This window comes from Physella acuta, unplaced genomic scaffold (assembly GCF_028476545.2).
Source record: "Physella acuta isolate Inbredline_101_S28 unplaced genomic scaffold, ASM2847654v3 ptg000223l, whole genome shotgun sequence".
NCBI classification, from domain to species: domain Eukaryota; kingdom Metazoa; phylum Mollusca; class Gastropoda; family Physidae; genus Physella; species Physella acuta.
Window position 1 is genome coordinate 921,801 of NW_026731742.1, and position 20,395 is coordinate 942,195.

The 20,395-nt window shown below is 36.1% G+C and overlaps 1 protein-coding gene across 1 annotated transcript; it reads right to left on the reverse strand.

Annotated features, from left to right (window-relative positions):
- Positions 1-11,914: 11,914 nt before the first annotated feature.
- On the reverse strand, positions 11,915-18,164 carry LOC131937811 (von Willebrand factor C and EGF domain-containing protein-like). Its single transcript, XM_059295454.1, has 3 exons — positions 18,035-18,164; positions 17,425-17,695; positions 11,915-12,173 (listed from the first exon to the last, which is right to left on the reverse strand). The coding sequence occupies exons 1-3, from the start codon at positions 18,111-18,113 to the stop codon at positions 12,161-12,163; spliced, it is 363 nt and encodes a 120-aa protein (XP_059151437.1). The 5' UTR covers positions 18,114-18,164; the 3' UTR covers positions 11,915-12,160.
- Between the last annotated feature and the right edge of the window lie 2,231 nt (positions 18,165-20,395).

Sequence of the window (20,395 nt, forward strand, 5' to 3'; positions counted from 1 at the left end):
TTCCTTAAGGATGTGACATAATAAAATTGACTTTATTTGAGTTGGAGCTATCAAAACTAAACTGAAGAGGTTTACTTTTTTATTTTAGCACCAACTTTGCTCCACAAAGGCAGACTAGTTGTCTACAGACCTCGACTTGAACGTTGAATCTACTTACATTTCACATTCCCCCACACATATATCACATCTACACACAAAGTAACTTACGTCATTACTGACCAGGGATTGAGGGGTCAAGTTGAGATGGAAACTGAACATTCGGACTTGGTCAGCGATAATATTCGCATAGTCCTCGATTTTATTTTTATCGTCATCATCCATTGTTTCCTGGGACTGTTTGGTTCCGTGGCTAACATCATCAACATAATGGTGTTCATAAAACAGGTCAGTAGCTTAGGTCATCAACATAATGGTGTTTATAAAACAGGTCAGTAGCTTAGGTCATCAACATAATGGTGTTCATAAAACAGGGCAGTAGCTTAGGTCATCAACACCATTAGCTTAAAAGGTTACAGAGATATTTTTAGAGACCACGGAATTAGATAATGATACTCTATATAATGTAGCTTCGAGAAACTTATTTAATGACTTAAAACTCTGTTGAGGCCTAGTGCATGCCAGGTGATACTGGATGCGTAGGGTGACTTGTCTAACTCCTGTCTCCCATAAATTTCGCCAAGGACCACATGAAGTCCGTTGGGGAGTTGTTGATAAACATTTCCGAAACTTGATCTATTTTAAATTTAAATGTTTAAAACAAAATGCGACCTTAAGACTGCAATAGCAATTAAAATTATCACCATTACACATAAGACTTAAAATAATTCTTCATCTACATCAGGGTCTTAAAGAAACAGTGACCATCAGTTTTCTGGCTTTATGTCTGGCTGATTTAGGTAACGTGCTGCCTCTTGTTTGGGCTAGTGCGTTTTCAAATCCCTTGTTTGATATCAAGGCAAAAGCAGACAACACACTGTTCGTTCACTTAACATCAGGTAAAGTAACCGTAGAAATACAGGTGTTGTGGAGGCTTTGTTGTACTGGCCGCAGTGTTTGATTAGATTTGACTAACAAGAAGGGTAGCCCACCGTATCCAAAGTTCATGTTTCTCTTGAAGTCTGTGGATATAGATGTTATTAGTAACTTGAAATCGATGTCACGTCTGTGGATTTAGGTGTTAGTGTACGGTGAAGCACAACAGCTGAGTCTATGAATGTGTATTGATTATTGGTAGAGTGTGTGAGTGGGGTGTACATTAGGATTTTGTGAGTTATTTTATAACTTACTGAGTGAAAACAGTTTTATAATGTTTTCAAAATGTGCTTTAAAATTATAGATCAGTTTGTTAGGCAAATATTTGTTCCTTAATGCAATATCATATTTATTTTCAGAAATTTTTTCTGATTGTTATTTTTTTTTCAACAGGAATGCCACATATCATGTTCCTACGATGCTCATTTTGGATTCGAGTGTACATCAACTTTGAAAGATGCCTTTGTATATTGTTTCCACTTCAAGTGAAATTCTTCTTTACAAGGACAAAAACTGTTTTAGTTTTACTAAGCATTTATTTGGTCATGTTGTGTTTTATGATTCAAGGCGCTGTCTGTCACAGGTTTTTGCCGTACTTTGATACCACTAGAAACACAACAGTCTACAACGTCGTCATAACCCATAGCGCCGAGTGTAATCTAGATCTTAGCAACCTGATGAACGTCTCTGCTAGAGTTATCCTTTTTATCCTGGATATCATTTTTACAATTATCATGATACATCGATTGCATGTGAAATCAAAATGGCGTAGCGAGAAGTCTACCGGGACAGCAAAAGATGGATCATCTTTAAGAGACTACAGACTAATTAAAATGTTGGTTCTGATTTCCTTTATTTACATAACGACCTCCATCCCTGCCATTGGCTACACGGTGCTGTTGAACACGAACTTTTATATCTTCTCTTCCAACAGGAACTTCTACTCTGTCTTCTGGGCTGTCGTCGTCTCTTCAGAAGCTGCTGGCAGCTCTTTCAACATTTTCGTCTTCTACTCGCTGAGTGTTAAATTTAAAAAGGCCTTTGGGGATATTTTTTGCAGAAATATTGTCAAAGATAAAATGGCGTCATTCACTCAACAAACGGAAAAATTAGAACTTACATCTTGTAACAACTAATTTTAATCCGTAAATGTTGCCATGTTAAAGTATACATACATTTTCTGTATATATTGAACTAGATAAATGGCCCGTTGTTGGAGGAATACAACGGGCGCTAAGTTGATAGTGTTGTCTATTTCTCTAAATTTTTTAGAGCGGTAGGCCCATCCCAAGAATTCTTCTAGGTTTTTAAAATTAAGTACAAAGGTAATCATCCAAGTTGATATTTTTGCGAAAAAACATACCGACCAACGCGTTTATTTTAGTTATTTCTAAAGTAGCTCATTATTATATTTCAAGAAAATAATTTATTTTCTCCTTTTTAGTACAGAATTGTGTAAAATCTTTTTATCAAAACCTTGTTGTGCATTCTTTTACAGGCTGTCATTAAACTTCCTCATTATGTCGTCATATATAAAAACAGCCGAGAAAATTTCGTAAGTTTAAATACTAAAAAGTGCATTAAAATGCATTAAAACGTAATAATAAGACGCTTCAATGTTATAATGCACAAAATAGAGAAAAGAACTTATTTTCTTTAAATATATATAAAAAAATAACTATAATAGAAAAGCGTGGGCCACTATATTATGTATTGGGTTCCTATAGTAATATTTATGAAGAGAACCACGCTTTTCTTCATAGTTATTTCATTAGTTGTGTATTATAAAATAATTAAAGAAAATAATTTGTTCTCCTTTTTAATGCATTATTACATCAAACGTCATTTACTTGATTAACAAACACATCTGCTAATTAACTTCTTTAACCAATAAAATTTCTAATAAAACTGACAAGCTAAAGACAGACAAATGTTACCTTCCAGGCAAACACAGCCACACAGATACTCAATATAAGAAGGGCAACGTAGATCTTCATGTTTCTGTTTGTTCTGTGGAGCTTTGCAACTTGTTCTGTGGAACTTTGTAAATTGTTCTGTGGAACTTTGCAACTTGTTCTGTGGAACTTTGTAAATTGTTCTGTGGAACTTTGTAACTTGTTCTGTGGAACTTTGTAACTTGTTCTGTGGAACTTTGTAAATTGTTCTGTGGAACTTTGCAACTTGTTCTGTGGAACTTTGTAACTTGTTCTGTGGAACTTTGTAAATTGTTCTGTGGAACTTTGCAACTTGTTCTGTGGAACTTTGTAAATTGTTCTGTGGAGCTTTGCAACTTGTTCTGTGGAACTTTGTAAATTGTTCTGTGGAACTTTGCAACTTGTTCTGTTAAACTTTGTAACTTGTTCTGTTAAACTTTGTAACTTGTTCTGTGGAACTTTGAAACTTGTTCTGTTCAACTGTGTAACATGTTCTGAGTAGCTCACAAATGACGACCCGATGTCGACAAAGCGTCACTATTTTATATCTTTTCCCTCGATAAGCGTGGGAGATGATAATTAGATAATTACTTTATAATTTGTTTTATTAATGAGCAATCATCTTGTGATCAAACAGATATTTAGGTTAACTACCGTGATGGACAATGTAGGCAAAGGAACAATAGTGTAACATACTTCTTAAGTTTATGTGGATCTATTGATCACAAACATTGAACACAAACATTGATCACAACCATTGAACACAAACATTGATAACATTGATGTACAATGGATATAATAAAAATAACGTACACTTGACAACAGTGTTAACTAAATGTGGCTACTATAGAAAAAGAAACATCATAAAATTAGTACTGGATACAATTTTTAATACTAATATTTTAAAATTTATTTGAAGAGATTGACATTGCGCTTGGTTTCTATTAGCTCTAAATTAAAATAATGTCCCAAATCAAAATCTATTTGAGCATGTTGTATCTGTCATTACTGGACGTTCGAATCATCCTCTGGTTCGGAAGTTGTAGACCACCAATAGTCTGCAAACCTGAAACGTCAATTCTGACAAGTGACTGATCATGAGATATTGAAATAAATGTAAATGGTGACAAATGACATCATAAAATATGAACACAAAGTCGGTGCACGTGATAGATTAAATATCACATAATGACATTTGTCATTTCCTTAAATATGATACAAAATGTGATATATATATATATATATATATATATATATATATATATATATATATATATATATATATATATATATATATATAAGTATAAAAATAGATTCTGAGGACAATTGATATAGAGGCTAACTGATATGCTTCGCTTTACATTTCTCACTATACAATGTTCTGGAAGAACGTTGTCATTTAAATTGAATTGGAAATTAAATTTTATTAAATATATTGAGCCTACATTGAATGAAAACTTCCGAATGAGTAATACATGAATATAGTTATTCTGAAGAAAAAAAACCTATTGAAAATGTTTTTTTAAGTAGTAAACTCGTTTATTGTTTCCACGAGAAATAATATTACACCATGTCATACGCCCAATATTACACCATGTTATTGAGCCCAATTTTAAAACCCTAGAGCCCCATAGACTTGCATTTGTATTTACTATGAAAGAAAATGTAAATGAAAAAGTTCGTTAACTTATGTACATACCCCATATTAGGTGGTTCTCCATAATACCCTGGACCACAATCAGGTATGAAAGAACACACTACAACCCCTTGTTGACACACACAGGTCTCGCACTCTGACGGGTACTCTACGATCGAGTCGTCATCACAAACTTCAACTTCATCAACTCCTTCAACTTGTTTAACTTGTTCAACTTCTACAAAACAAAAATGTCAAAAATAGTTTCAGTACAAGACGTCTTTAAAAAGAATTCATACAATCGGGCATTTAGGAAACTTTCACCAGCTTCTCCGCCTTACACACATATTTAAATATTTCACAATCAAAGTAGGTGTTTTCCCTTTGTAGGGTTAGGGTTAGCAAATTTTAACATTACACCATAAGATTTTTTTTTTCATTTCTAGGTAACGTAATATTTAGTACGTAATTTATTTGTTGTGAAATAAATCAGAATGGCCTACTTCAAAACGTAACCATTATTCAGACACAGTTTACCATATAAATATCAATTAAATTTTAGTTTGATAAAAATGATCTAATTTACTACGTACTTTTTATAAACATCATCAATAACCCATATCAACTACTTATGTGAGCTAAATAATTTAAACGAGCCGACCCGCGGCATGTCAAACGCCGCTATTTAGTTGTTTTATTTTCTACTTTTCAGTAATTTATAATTTGTGAATTCGACAATACCAATGCTGCCACTGAAAATATTTGCTTTAAAACACTATCAGTAGGTCGTTAAGGACGATACTACCCCCACCCTCCTTTCCCCCAACCCCTACCCTACACCCCCCCCCCCGTGAAAGCAGCCTCCTCTTAGTTACCTCCTTAAGTTTAAAATCGTTTCAAAGTAAATTATCTGCCCCTAATAGCCGTCACTAAACCCGGCTCTACGAATGTAAACATTAAGCGTGAACCACAGCTCACCAGACAGACCATGTAGGGGTGGGGTGGTAGGGAGCGCGCTTACAGCTTGTTTTCTAGCGTCTCCAAGAAGAGAATTATATACATAGATAGATAAGCGCGAGTGATCTCCCCTAAACTGTATCGTAAATTATTTTATCATTAAAGAGAGATGGCATTTCCAGTGTAATCGGGATGTAGAAATATTTTTAGTACTTAAAAATTGCGTACCAAACACCAAATGAAAGCATTTATATATATATATATATATATATATATATATATATATATATATATATATATATATATATCATAGCGCGTGAAATTAGTACTTGGTAAGGGAAAAATTGAATGATTTTTAAAAAGTTAATTAAACATCTCATTAAACGACATTTTATGTCACAGTACATGAAAAGTTTGGAAGTTTGACACAAATGGGTGCAGTAGAAGAGATATTTTTGGAGAAATCGGAAATACCGTAAAGTACTATTTCAGGTCTCTGGAAATCACTCTGAAATAGTACTCAAGTTAAAGTGTTCACACATAAATAAAATAAAGTACCACATCCGGTTACGGGAACTCGTTCAAAATAAATGGAATACTGCACAAAAAATGTAATACATATTTATGAAACTTCGTCTAATTACAACAGTGCTCTAGTGATTGGCTTTCCAGAAACCGGAAGTAGAGTATGTACCTCCACTGATTAACCTCACAAAACAGAGACACTTTTAACTTTCAAAAGTTTACTCACCAACTAACTTTATTACGATCTCACATCCACTAAATAACCGGACAAACTACAGACAGACAAACATACCTTCATCAGCAAACACAGCCATACAGATACTCAAGATAAGAAGGGCAACGTAGATCTTCATGGTTCTGTCTGTTCTGTGGAAAATTGCAACTTGTTCTGTTGATCTTTGCAACTTAAGTAATTCTGTATAGCTAACACAAAATGTCCATCTTTTATACCGTTGTTTCTGACTTGATCAGGGAGAAAGTAATTATGTAATTTGTATTTAATTTGTTTAAAACATGTTTTGCAATTGGTAATCTAGTAGAAAATAAAAATGTTCGAAACATTCGACAACGCCCATGACCACACACAGACAGACAGACAGACAATACACTACGTTAATAGGAAAGCTCGGGGTGGTAGCGCGACACAGGCAGGGGGCTGGGAGTGAACATAGTGAGGGTGGGGACACAGGCAGGGGGCTGGGGGTGAACATAGTGAGGGTGGGGACACAGCCAGGGGGTTGGGAGTGAACATAGTGAGGGTGGGGACACAGGCAGGGGGCTGGGAGTGAACATAGTGAGGGTGGGGACACAGGCAGGGGGCTGGGAGTGAACATAGTGAGGGGGGGACACATGCAGGGGGGTTGGGAGTGAACATAGTGAGGGTGGGGACACAGGCAGGGGGCTGGGGGTGAACATAGTGAGGGTGGGGACACAGGCAGGGGGCTGGGAGTGAACATAGTGAGGGTGGGGACACAGGCAGGGGGCTGGGGGTGAACATAGTGAGAGTGGGGACACAGACAGGGGGTTGGGAGTGAACATAGTGAGGGTGGGGACACAGGCAGGGGGCTGGGGGTGAACATAGTGAGGGTGGGGACACAGGCAGGGGGCTGGGAGTTAACATAGTGAGGGGGGGACACATGCAGGGGGGTTGGGAGTGAACATAGTGAGGGTGGGGACACAGGCAGGGGGCTGGGGGTGAACATAGTGAGGGTGGGGACACAGGCAGGGGGCTGGGAGTGAACATAGTGAGGGGGGGACACATGCAGGGGGGTTGGGAGTGAACATAATGAGGGTGGGGACACAGGCAGGGGGCTGGGAGTTAACATAGTGAGGGGGGGACACATGCAGGGGGGTTGGGAGTGAACATAGTGAGGGTGGGGACACAGGCAGGGGGCTGGGAGTGAACATAGTGAGAGTGGGGACACCGACAGGGGGCTGGGAGTTAACATAGTGAGGGGGGGACACATGCAGGGGGGTTGGGAGTGAACATAGTGAGGGTGGGGACACAGGCAGGGGGCTGGGAGTGAACATAGTGAGGGTGGGGACACAGGCAGGGGGCTGGGAGTGAACATAGTGAGGGTGGGGACACAGGCAGGGGGCTGGGAGTTAACATAGTGAGGGGGGGACACATGCAGGGGGGTTGGGAGTGAACATAATGAGGGTGGGGACACAGGCAGGGGGCTGGGAGTGAACATAGTGAGGGTGGGGACACAGGCAGGGGGATGGGAGTGAACATAGTGAGGGTGGGGACACCGACAGGGGGCTGGGGGTGAACATAGTGAGAGTGGGGACACAGGCAGGGGGCTTGGAGTGAACATAGTAAGGGTGGGGACACAGGCAGGGGGCTTGGAGTGAACATAGTGAGGGTGGGGACACCGACAGGGGGCTGGGAGTGTACATAGTGAGAGTGGGGCAAATTACGTGTGGTATGTCATATTTAATATTTGCCTGGCTTGTGAGAATAAAATTGTGTTGATGTAGAAATTAGCTTGGGTTGTGCATGTTGAAATAAGGTTGTGGTCACCCCTCAACTTTCACGTTTATAACAGTAAGCGAGATATCACTTTCGCTGCTATCGTGTAGTAGAAGTGCTTTTTTAAATTACATAGGTTTTATACTTTCTTGTATACATAGTTTGAATGAAGTATATTTAAGCGTGCCAAAGAATTACATGAAATGTGGACAGTTTTCGAAGTTCTACACCTGCCCACTTTATCGTATATGGAATTTATATAGAGGAAATTTTTGTATATAAGTAAAGGTTCTTATGCATAGATAACTTTTTATTTTTTTGCGTGATTTCCGATATACGAAAGCGGTACTTTACTCTATTCCTGGTTTCTAAAAAATCAAGTATACCGAAAAGTCGCTGTTCTCAATCAAATTTTGAGGTATCATGTGACCAGAAGTAGTAGAGTCTAAAAAAAATCAATGTTTCTTTTAGAAACTTTTCGCTCTAGTAATACGAATTATACACACTGTTTGCGTTCATTTGGTTACGCGATTCTATTCTGTTATAAAATTTAAATTAAAAAAAAATTAATTAATCGAGTAGATACTCTGTACAGGAAAAAGTAAAAATTGTAAAACAGTGATTACATTTATAAATATCTCAAAAAGTTATTAATTCAAAATAAGAAAAAATTCTGAGTAAAATGTTGAATAATGTGTCACTCTCAGCCTATTTATAAGCCTGAATTGAACTCCCAAATCAAACCAAAGATGTCTTCGCTTCTTTCTTTCTTTTTTTTGGGCACAAAAATGCTACATATGTGGATTTAATGTAAGGATGGAACTCATAGAAATGCGAAAAATGAGACGTACTGTGCCATAGTAGATCCCCCACCTCTGCCAAAGCAGATTCCATCCCTCCCCCTTCCCTGTGTTCAAGGTAAGTGCAGGTGGTGGGCGGTCTTGTGTATTATCTCTGTGCCGCCATCTTGGATAGTTCTTGCATAACATACTTAAATAAAGTCATTCACAACAAAACAAATGGGCCATCTCAGCTGTCACTCAGTAATGTAGAAAACAAGCTGTCACTATGTTTCAATACTAATCAATACTCAACACGTCAACAGCCGTTTAGAGGACAGTCTCTGACAGCACTGAGGACAGCCTGACACAGCACGTGACAGCCTGACACAGCACGTGACAGCACCTGACAGCACATCTAAGCACTGAGGACAGCATGCCTGAGACAGCCTGAGGACAGCCTGAGACAGCCTGAGACAGCCTGAGACAGCCTGAGACAGCACATCTAAGCACTGTGTTGTTTACAGTCATAGCCTGACGCTTTCACTACACACTCAAGGGACATAACTGTGATATATGTCATATAAGGGACATAACTGTGATATATGTCATATAAGGGACATAACTGTGATATATGTCATACAAGGGACACAACTGTGATATATGTCATATAAAGAACATAACTGTGATATATGTCATATAAGGGACATAACTGTGATATATGTCATACAAGGGACATAACTGTGATATATGTCATATAAAGAACATAACTGTGATATATGTCATATAAGGGACATAACTGTGATACATATCATACAAGGGACATAACTGTGATATATGTCATATAAGGGACATAACTGTGATATATGTCATATAAGGGACATAACTGTGATATATGTCATATAAGGGACATAACTGTGATATATGTCATATAAGGGACATAACTGTGATATATGTCATATAAGGGACATAACTGTGATATATTTGTCATATAAGGGACATAACTGTGATATATGCCATATAAGGGACATAACTGTGATATATGTCATATAAGGGACATAACTGTGATATATATCATGTAAGGGACATAACTGTGATATATGTCATATAATGGACATAACTGTGATATATGTCATATAAGAGACATAACTGTGATATATGTCATATAAGGGACATAACTGTGATATTATATCATACAAGGGACGGAGCCGTAACACACAAGACATAACGTAACAGCCAACAGATCTACTAATTACCTTCAGTAAGTAACAGAGTCTTTCAATAGCATTTTATTTACTAACACAGGAACTAATTAGCTTCATTAGCTAATAAAACCATTAATTATCTTCTTTTGCTAATACGGCTTTCACTTAGCTTTAGAGTAAACCTAGTAGGTTGGTGGTGAGTAAACCTAGTAGGTTGGTGGTGAGTAAACCTAGTAGGTTGGTAGTGAGTAAACCTAGTAGGTTGGTAGTGAGTAAACCTAGTAGATTAGTGGTGAGTAAACCTAGTAGGTTGGTGGTGAGTTGGTGAAATGTGATATGTGATTACTAAAACAAATTACAATGTTAAATACCACATCAATGAGAATTGATGCCCTTTGTTTAGTTGTTCATATGACCAAGGCTAGATGAAGTAGAGTTCACCTGTTTCTCGACCTCAACTTATGAAGAGAGAGTGTGGTCAGCACTATGCCACTACGTTTTCAAAAGTGAGTCAGGTATCTATTTGTGCTGGGTGGACTCAGAGACATACACCAGTTTTAGTTGTTTTTTGCTTTAATAACAACATATCTAATTTCTCATACACACTATTACTGTTTCGTATACGGAGTAGGTATATAGGAAGTCTTGTAATCGTGCAAAATATTGAACCCGAGATTTTTACAAATCGCGACATTTTAGACTTCCCTTAGTCGGAAAAACTTAATTTTGCAATCTTGTCTGTATGTCTGTGTGTGTTTGTGAGTCTGTCTGTGAACAAGATAACTTGAGCAAGTTAACCCGTGCGCCGACACATATGATCCAAGAAATGTAGTGCAGGTACTGTTTACATTTAAATAACTGAGTTTTAGAAAGCAAGGTCACCCGTCTATGAATATAGGATTGGTAAAGCATTGATGAAACCTTCTTGAAATATTTCGTCAGGCTTTATTCTAACCCCACAGCAACGCCAAGGGACGGGAACACTACGTCTTTTTAAAAAAAATTAAGTTTTTGAAAATTGTGTTTTTTACAAGCTTTTATTTAACTCACTATAATAATAAGTATTTAAACAAGCGGCCCACGCTTTTATTTATAGTGATATAGATAGTAGTGCATTAATATATTTAAAGAAAGCAATTTTTTATATATAAAGTAACCGCAGATTTATTATATTTTTAAAAATTATTGTATATTTAATAAAAATTGTATTATTTTCTTCTTTTTAGTGCATTTATAAGAGCTTGTAATTATAAACGTTTTTATGTATTTATTATTTTAAATGTCTAATATCCCGACTCCATTGTAGTTGTCATCCCCATTAGTGTTATCTAAGAATATTCGAGAAAGTTTAGGGGAGATCACTGCCGCTTTATTTTAAAATGATAATTAAAAAATACATTAAATTAAAAAAATTCAACATTTTTTATTAATGGATTTTTGTTCTTTTTTTCTGGTTGAGGTGTATAAAGTATACATGAAGTATAATGAAATGTAAATAAACTCTATCTCATCATTTTTCATTGATGGGTTTATTAATTATCGTCTTATGGTTTAGGAGTATGAAGTATAACTGAAGTATAAATGAGGTATAATTATAGATAAAGTATAAATGAAGTATAAATGAAGTATAAATGAAGTATAGATGAAGTATAAATGAAGTATAAATGAAGTATAAATGAAGTATAAATGAAGTATAAATGAAGTATAAATGAAGTATAAATGAAGTATAAATGAAGTATAAATGAAGTATAAATGAAGTATAAATGAAGTATAAATGAAGTATAAATGAAGTATAAATGAAGTATAAATGAAGTATAAATGAAGTATAAATGAAGTATAAATGAAGTATAAATGAAGTATAAATGAAGTATAAATGAAGTATAAATGAAGTATAAATGAAGTATAAATGAAGTATAAATGAAGTATAAATGAAGTATAAATGAAGTATAAATGAAGTATAAATGAAGTATAAATGAAGTATAAATGAAGTATAAATGAAGTATAAATGAAGTATAAATGATGTATAATGGGGGGGGGGGGGAGTTCTAGACTATTTCAACATTTTGTATCTTGAATTGCTGCATCTTTTAATCATCATCTGATTGTGGACGTGTAGAAGATTATTCTGCAGACCTGAAATGTCAATAATTACAAATGACATATTTTAATAAAGATATTAACTCAATAACGTTGTTATTTTTAACCATAACAAATATATATATATATATATATATATATATATATATATATATATATCTATCTATCTATCTATCTATCTATCTATCTATCTATCTATCTATATATATATATATATATATATATATATATATATATATATATATATATATATATATATGATGACAGCTGTAATTTCGTTACATATTATGTAAATTGTGCACATGATGTATGTGAAATTGGCGATTTCGATGACTGTAAAGTATAGACTAATTGATTTTACGATGTTTATAGATGAAGATTGCCACGTGAATTAGATTAGTTAGATCCTGTATTTTCATGAAATAAATTATGTAAAAATGACTGAAACATGTCACGATGATATTTTATGGGCTCTGATGGTTTAACATTTTACCCCCATTTTACCCACATTTTGTATTGTTGGATTATTTAAAAAAAAACAAATATTGTCTGCCGAGCGGTGTAGATAAAATCTCATTGTGTCATATTATTTGCCCAGTGCAAAAGTCTCAGATCCATAAAATATCATTTTGTCATATTATTTGCCCAGTACAAAAGTCTCAGATCCATAAAATATCATTTTGTCATATTATTTGCCCAGTACAAAAGTCTCAGATCCATAAGATATCATTTTGTCATATTATTTGCGCAGTGCAAAAGTCTCAGATCCATAAAATATCATTTTGTCATATTATTTGCTCAGTGCAAAAGTCTCAGATCCATAAAATATCATTTTGTCATATTATTTGCCCAGTGCAAAAGTCTCAGATCCATAAAATATTGTGTCATATTATTTGCCCAGTGCAAAAGTCTCAGATCCATAAAATATCATTTTGTCATATTATTTGCCCAGTGCAAAAGTCTCAGATCCATAAAATATCATTTTGTCATATTATTTGCCCAGTGCAAAAGTCTCAGATCCATAAAATATCATTTTGTCATATTATTTGCCCAGTGCAAAAGTCTCAGATCCATAAAATATCATTTTGTCATATTATTTGCCCAGTGCAAAAGTCTCAGATCCATAAAATATCATTTTGTCATATTATTTGCCCAGCGCAAAAGTCTCAGATCCATAAAATATTATTTTGTCATATTATTTGCCCAGTGCAAAAGTCTCAGATCCATAAAATATCATTTTGTCATATTATTTGCCCAGTGCAAAAGTCTCAGATCCATAAAATATCATTTTGTCATATTATTTGCCCAGTGCAAAATTCTCAGATCCATAAAATATCATTTTGTCATATTATTTGCCCAGTGCAAAAGTCTCAGATCCATAAAATATCATTTTGTCATATTATTTGCCCAGTGCAAAAGTCTCAGATCCATAAAATATCATTGTGTCATATTATTTGCCCAGTGCAAAAGTCTCAGATCCATTAAATATTGTGTCAAGTTATTTGCCCAGTGCAAAAGTCTCAGATCCATAAAATATCATTTTGTCATATTATTTGCCCAGTGCAAAAGTCTCAGATCCATAAAATATCATTTTGTCATATTATTTGCCCAGTGCAAAAGTCTCAGATCCATAAAATATCATTTTGTCATATTATTTGCCCAGTGCAAAAGTCTCAGATCCATAAAATATCATTGTGTCATATTATTTGCCCAGTGCAAAAGTCTCAGATCAATAAAACATAATCGTAACATATTATTTGCCCAGTGCAAAAGTCTCAGATCCATAAAATATCATTGTGTCATATTATTTGCCCAGTGCAAAAGTCTCAGATCCATAAAATATCATTTTGTCATATTATTTGCCCAGTGCAAAAGTCTCAGATCCATAAAATATCATTTTGTCATATTATTTGCCCAGTGCAAAAGTCTCAGATCCATAAAATATCATTTTGTCATATTATTTGCCCAGTACAAAAGTCTCAGATCCATAAGATATCATTTTGTCATATTATTTGCCGAGTGCAAAAGTCTCAGATCCATTAAATATTGTGTCAAGTTATTTGCCCAGTGCAAAAGTCTCAGATCCATAAAATATCATTTTGTCATATTATTTGCCCAGTGCAAAAGTCTCAGAACCATAAAATATCACTTTGTCATGTTATTTGCCCAGTGCAAAAGTCTCAGATCCATAAAATATCATTGTGTCATATTATTTGCCAAGTGCAAAAGTCTCAGATCCATTAAATATTGTGTCAAGTTATTTGCCCAGTGCAAAAGTCTCAGATCCATAAAATATCATTGTGTCAAGTTATTTGCCCAGTGCAAAAGTCTCAGATCCATAAAATATCATTTTGTCATATTATTTGCCCAGTGCAAAAGTCTCAGATCCATAAAATATCACTTTGTCATGTTATTTGCCCAGTGCAAAAGTCTCAGATCCATAAAATATCATTGTGTCATATTATTTGCCCAGTGCAAAAGTCTCAGATCCATAAAATATCATTTTGTCATATTATTTGCCCAGTGCAAAAGTCTCAGATCCATAAAATATCATTTTGTCATATTATTTGCCCAGTACAAAAGTCTCAGATCCATAAGATATCATTTTGTCATATTATTTGCCCAGTGCAAAAGTCTCAGATCCATAAAATATCATTGTGTCATAATATTTGCCCAGTGCAAAAGTCTCAGATCCATTAAATATTGTGTCAAGTTATTTGCCCAGTGCAAAAGTCTCAGATCCATAAAATATCATTTTGTCATATTATTTGCCCAGTGCAAAAGTCTCAGATCCATAAAATATCACTTTGTCATGTTATTTGCCCAGTGCAAAAGTCTCAGATCCATAAAATATTATTGTGTCATATTATTTGCCCAGTGCAAAAGTCTCAGATCCATTAAATATTGTGTCAAGTTATTTGCCCAGTGCAAAAGTCTCAGATCCATAAAATATCATTGTGTCAAGTTATTTGCCCAGTGCAAAAGTCTCAGATCCATAAAATATCATTGTGTCAAGTTATTTGCCCAGTGCAAAAGTCTCAGATCCATAAAATATCATTTTGTCATATTATTTGCCCAGTGCAAAAGTCTCAGATCCATAAAATATCATTGTGTCATATTATTTGCCCAGTGCAAAAGTCTCAGAACCATAAAATATCACTTTGTCATGTTATTTGCCCAGTGCAAAAGTCTCAGATCCATAAAATATCATTGTGTCATATTATTTGCCAAGTGCAAAAGTCTCAGATCCATTAAATATTGTGTCAAGTTATTTGCCCAGTGCAAAAGTCTCAGATCCATAAAATATCATTGTGTCAAGTTATTTGCCCAGTGCAAAAGTCTCAGATCCATAAAATATCATTTTGTCATATTATTTGCCCAGTGCAAAAGTCTCAGATCCATAAAATATCATTTTGTCATATTATTTGCCCAGTGCAAAAGTCTCAGATCCATAAAATATCATTTTGTCATATTATTTGCCCAGTGCAAAAGTCTCAGATCCATAAAATATCATTTTGTCATATTATTTGCCCAGTGCAAAAGTCTCAGATCCATAAAATATCATTGTGTCATGTTATTTGCCCAGTGCAAAAGTCTCAGATCCATAAAATATCATTTTGTCATATTATTTGCCCAGTGCAAAAGTCTCAGATCCATAAAATATCATTTTGTCATATTATTTGCCCAGTGCAAAAGTCTCAGATCCATAAAATATCATTTTGTCATATTATTTGCCCAGTGCAAAAGTCTCAGATCCATAAAATATCATTGTGTCATATTATTTGCCCAGTGCAAAAGTCTCAGATCCATAAAATATCATTGTGTCATATTATTTGCCCAGTGCAAAAGTCTCAGATCAATAAAACATCATCGTAACATATTATTTGCCCAGTGCAAAAGTCTCAGATCCATAAAATATCATTGTGTCATATTATTTGCCCAGTGCAAAAGTCTCAGATCCATAAAATATCATTTTGTCATATTATTTGCCCAGTGCAAAAGTCTCAGAACCATAAAATATCACTTTGTCATGTTATTTGCCCAGTGCAAAAGTCTCAGATCCATAAAATATCATTGTGTCATATTATTTGCCAAGTGCAAAAGTCTCAGATCCATTAAATATTGTGTCAAGTTATTTGCCCAGTGCAAAAGTCTCAGATCCATAAAATATCATTGTGTCAAGTTATTTGCCCAGTGCAAAAGTCTCAGATCCATAAAATATCATTTTGTCATATTATTTGCCCAGTGCAAAAGTCTCAGATCCATAAAATATCACTTTGTCATGTTATTTGCCCAGTGCAAAAGTCTCAGATCCATAAAATATCATTGTGTCATATTATTTGCCCAGTGCAAAAGTCTCAGATCCATAAAATATCATTTTGTCATATTATTTGCCCAGTGCAAAAGTCTCAGATCCATAAAATATCATTTTGTCATATTATTTGCCCAGTACAAAAGTCTCAGATCCATAAGATATCATTTTGTCATATTATTTGCCCAGTGCAAAAGTCTCAGATCCATAAAATATCATTGTGTCATATTATTTGCCCAGTGCAAAAGTCTCAGATCCATTAAATATTGTGTCAAGTTATTTGCCCAGTGCAAAAGTCTCAGATCCATAAAATATCATTTTGTCATATTATTTGCCCAGTGCAAAAGTCTCAGATCCATAAAATATCACTTTGTCATGTTATTTGCCCAGTGCAAAAGTCTCAGATCCATAAAATATTATTGTGTCATATTATTTGCCCAGTGCAAAAGTCTCAGATCCATTAAATATTGTGTCAAGTTATTTGCCCAGTGCAAAAGTCTCAGATCCATAAAATATCATTGTGTCAAGTTATTTGCCCAGTGCAAAAGTCTCAGATCCATAAAATATCATTTTGTCATATTATTTGCCCAGTGCAAAAGTCTCAGATCCATAAAATATCACTTTGGCATGTTATTTGCCCAGTGCAAAAGTCTCAGATCCATAAAATATCATTGTGTCATATTATTTGCCCAGTGCAAAAGTCTCAGATCCATTAAATATTGTGTCAAGTTATTTGCCCAGTGCAAAAGTCTCAGATCCATAAAATATTGTGTCATATTATTTGCCCAGTGCAAAAGTCTCACATCCATAAAATATTGTGTCATGTTATTTGCCCAGTGCAAAAGTCTCAGATCCATAAAATATTATTGTGTCATATTATTTGCCCAGTGCAAAACTCTCAGAACCCTAGAGATCTCAGTTTGTAGCTGCTATAAAAAAATGTAAATGAAATATTTCATTAGCTGATGTACGTACTCCTCTGTGTCATACTCATCTACAAGACACTCAGGACTAAGATGACATCTAATGTCGCCATCTACACAAACACAGCCCTCGCAGTCAGACGGGGATTCGACCCCCTTGCCTTCAGCGATCCACTCCCCGCCAAAATAGCAGGCTTTCATGGCTTCACATTTGCTCTCATCGCAATCCAAGAAATCGGTCACGCAGACGCAGTCCGTCAGGCAGAAGGACTTTGTGTGCACCGCCGCGCCTTGAACATAGTACTCACCATCTACGTGACAGCCTTGATGTGAACAACAACATTTTATTTTTACTACACGACGACTGTCATATCGGACTGTTCAGTCGGACAATTAGAAAACATTTACCAGACTCTAAGCCTAATCAAGTGCTAAACATTACAAAAAAATTATTTATCCTTTTTTAGGTAAAGCAGTTACCTAGCCTTTATTTACATCCGAAACATTAAATATCTTTTTATTATGGTGAAAGTCAGGGGAACGAAAATATTCTTTCTAATCTATCAGTCATTGGTTCAATTTATTAAAATAAGCATTGATTAATTAACTTCATTAACAACTCACATCCAATAATTAACCTAACAAGCTATAGACAAACATACCTTCATCAGCAAACACAGCCACAGAGATACCCAAGATAAGAAGAGCAACGTAGATCTTCATGGTCTGTTCTGTGGACATTTGTAACTTGTTCTGTTGAACTTTCTAATTTGTTCGGTGCAACTTACGTATTGTCGTAAAGACGAACCAAAAGTTCATGTTATATACACATTTTTCAGACGTGATCAGGAAGAAAGTAATTAGGTAATTAAGTTAGCAGCAGGTGATCTAATTAAGTCAGCCTGGTGGCGGGGAGCAGAAGAACTGCTGATTGAAATGATTGAAACTTTTGTTCGTGTCAGCTGACCATAGCACAACAGACAAAAGATTTGAACCTAGGGAAGCATGTGGTGGAGGGCACAGACAGGCTGTGTGTTAGCACACAGACACATACGGACAGACCCACACAGACACACACAGACAGACCCACACAGACCCACACTGTGTAAGTCTGTCTGTGTATATGTGTGGGGGAGGGGTAGAGTGTTTACAGTTGTGTGGCTTTCTAGCATACAATGGCGAAGTGTATAATAGTGAATGTTCTTTTGAAGTAATGGTGTATATATACAAATGTGTTGATGCGTGAATGTTGAAATTATATGATAGTGTAGATGTACAAATGTGTTGATGTGTGAATGTTGAAATTAGATGAAAATGTAGATGTACAAATGTGTTGATGCGTGAATGTTGAAATTATATGATAGTGTAGATGTACAAATGTGTTGATGTGTGAATGTTGAAATTAGATGAAAATGTAGATGTTCAAATGTGTTGCTGTGTGAATGTTGAAATTAGATGATAGTGTATATATACAAATGTGTTGATGTGTGAATGTTGAAATTAGATGATGGTGTATATATACAAATGTGTTGATGTGTGAATGTTGAAATTAGATGATGGTGTATATATTCAAATGTGTTGACGTGTGAATGTTGAAATTAGATGATGGTGTATATATACAAATGTGTTGACGTGTGAATGTTGAAATTAGATGATAGTGTATATATATACAAATGTGTTGACGTGTGAATGTTGAAATTAGATGATAGTGTATATATACAAATGTATTGATGTGTGAATGTTGAAATTAGATGATAGTGTATATATACAAATGTGTTGCTGTGTGAATGTTGAAATTAGATGATAGTGTATATATACACATGTGTTGACGTGTGAATGTTGAAATTAGATGATGGTGTATATATACAAATGTGTTGATGTGTGTTGGTGTGATGATGTTGTGGATATGTGTTGGTATTGGTGTGGTGATGGTTTGTATATGGTGTAATGATGTTAAATATAATATGACATACTATATAATATATGTTATCATTATGAAATTTTAACACAACCGCATTAAGACTCACTGATTCTTTGAATGACAAACTCACTGAGTGACTATTTGACTGACTCACTGACTCCCTGAGCGACTATTTGACTGACTCCCTGACTCACTGCGTGACAGTTGTACAGAATACATTATAATTTAACCAACACGTACTGATCAAGCCTGACCTCCATTCACTCAACAATCATTAATTAGCGATTAGCCTCCATCACTAGTTCCCTAATTACCACCACCCCGCCCCCCCCCCCCAGTGGGTTAATCCGTAAGATCAGCCTACCGTGAAATCAAACAAGCCAGACAGTTGGCTGCCTCACTTGAATAGAATTGTTGACAGCCTTCAGCAACCTGCCGTGTGGGCAACCTGTCACAACCTGCCGTGTGGGCGACCTGCCGTGTGAGCAACCTTCCACAACCTGCCGTGTGGGCAACCTTCCACAACCTGCCGTGTGGGCAACCTTCCACAACCTGCCGTGTGGGCAACTTTCCACAACCTGCCGTGTGGGCAACCTTCCACAACCTGCCGTGTCAGCAACCTGCCATAACTTTCCGTGTGGGCAACCTGACACAACCTGCCGTGTGAGCAACCTGACACAACCTGCCGTGTGAGCAACCTGCCACAACCTGCCGTGTGGGCAACCTGCCGTGCGGGCAACCTGCCACAACCTGCCGTGTGAGCAACCTGTCACAACCTGCCGTGTGAGCAACCTGCCGTGTGAGCAACCTGACACAACCTGCCGTGTGAGCAACCTGTCACAACCTGCCGTGTGAGCAACCTGCCGTGCGGGCAACCTGCCACAACCTGCCGTGTGAGCAACCTGTCACAACCTGCCGTGTGAGCAACCTGCCGTGTGAGCAACCTGCCGTGTGAGCAACCTGACACAACCTGCCGTGTGAGCAACCTGCCGTGTGGGCAACCTACCACAACCTTCCATGTGAGCAACCTGCCACAACCTTCCGTGTGAGCAACCTGCCACAACCTGCCGTGTGGGCAACCTGCTCAAGCTGAGACTTGGAT

What these genes read in the sequence shown, in the direction of transcription:
- LOC131937811 (XM_059295454.1), bottom strand. Translation starts at nt 18,113, where the DNA reads ATGTCCACAGAACAGACCATGAAGATCTACGTTGCTCTTCTTATCTTG. An exon ending in GGCTGTGTTTGCTGATGAAG is followed by an intron (nt 17,696 to 18,034) that starts GTATGTTTGTCT and finishes GTTCACATCAAG; the next exon opens with GCTGTCACGTAGATGGTGAG.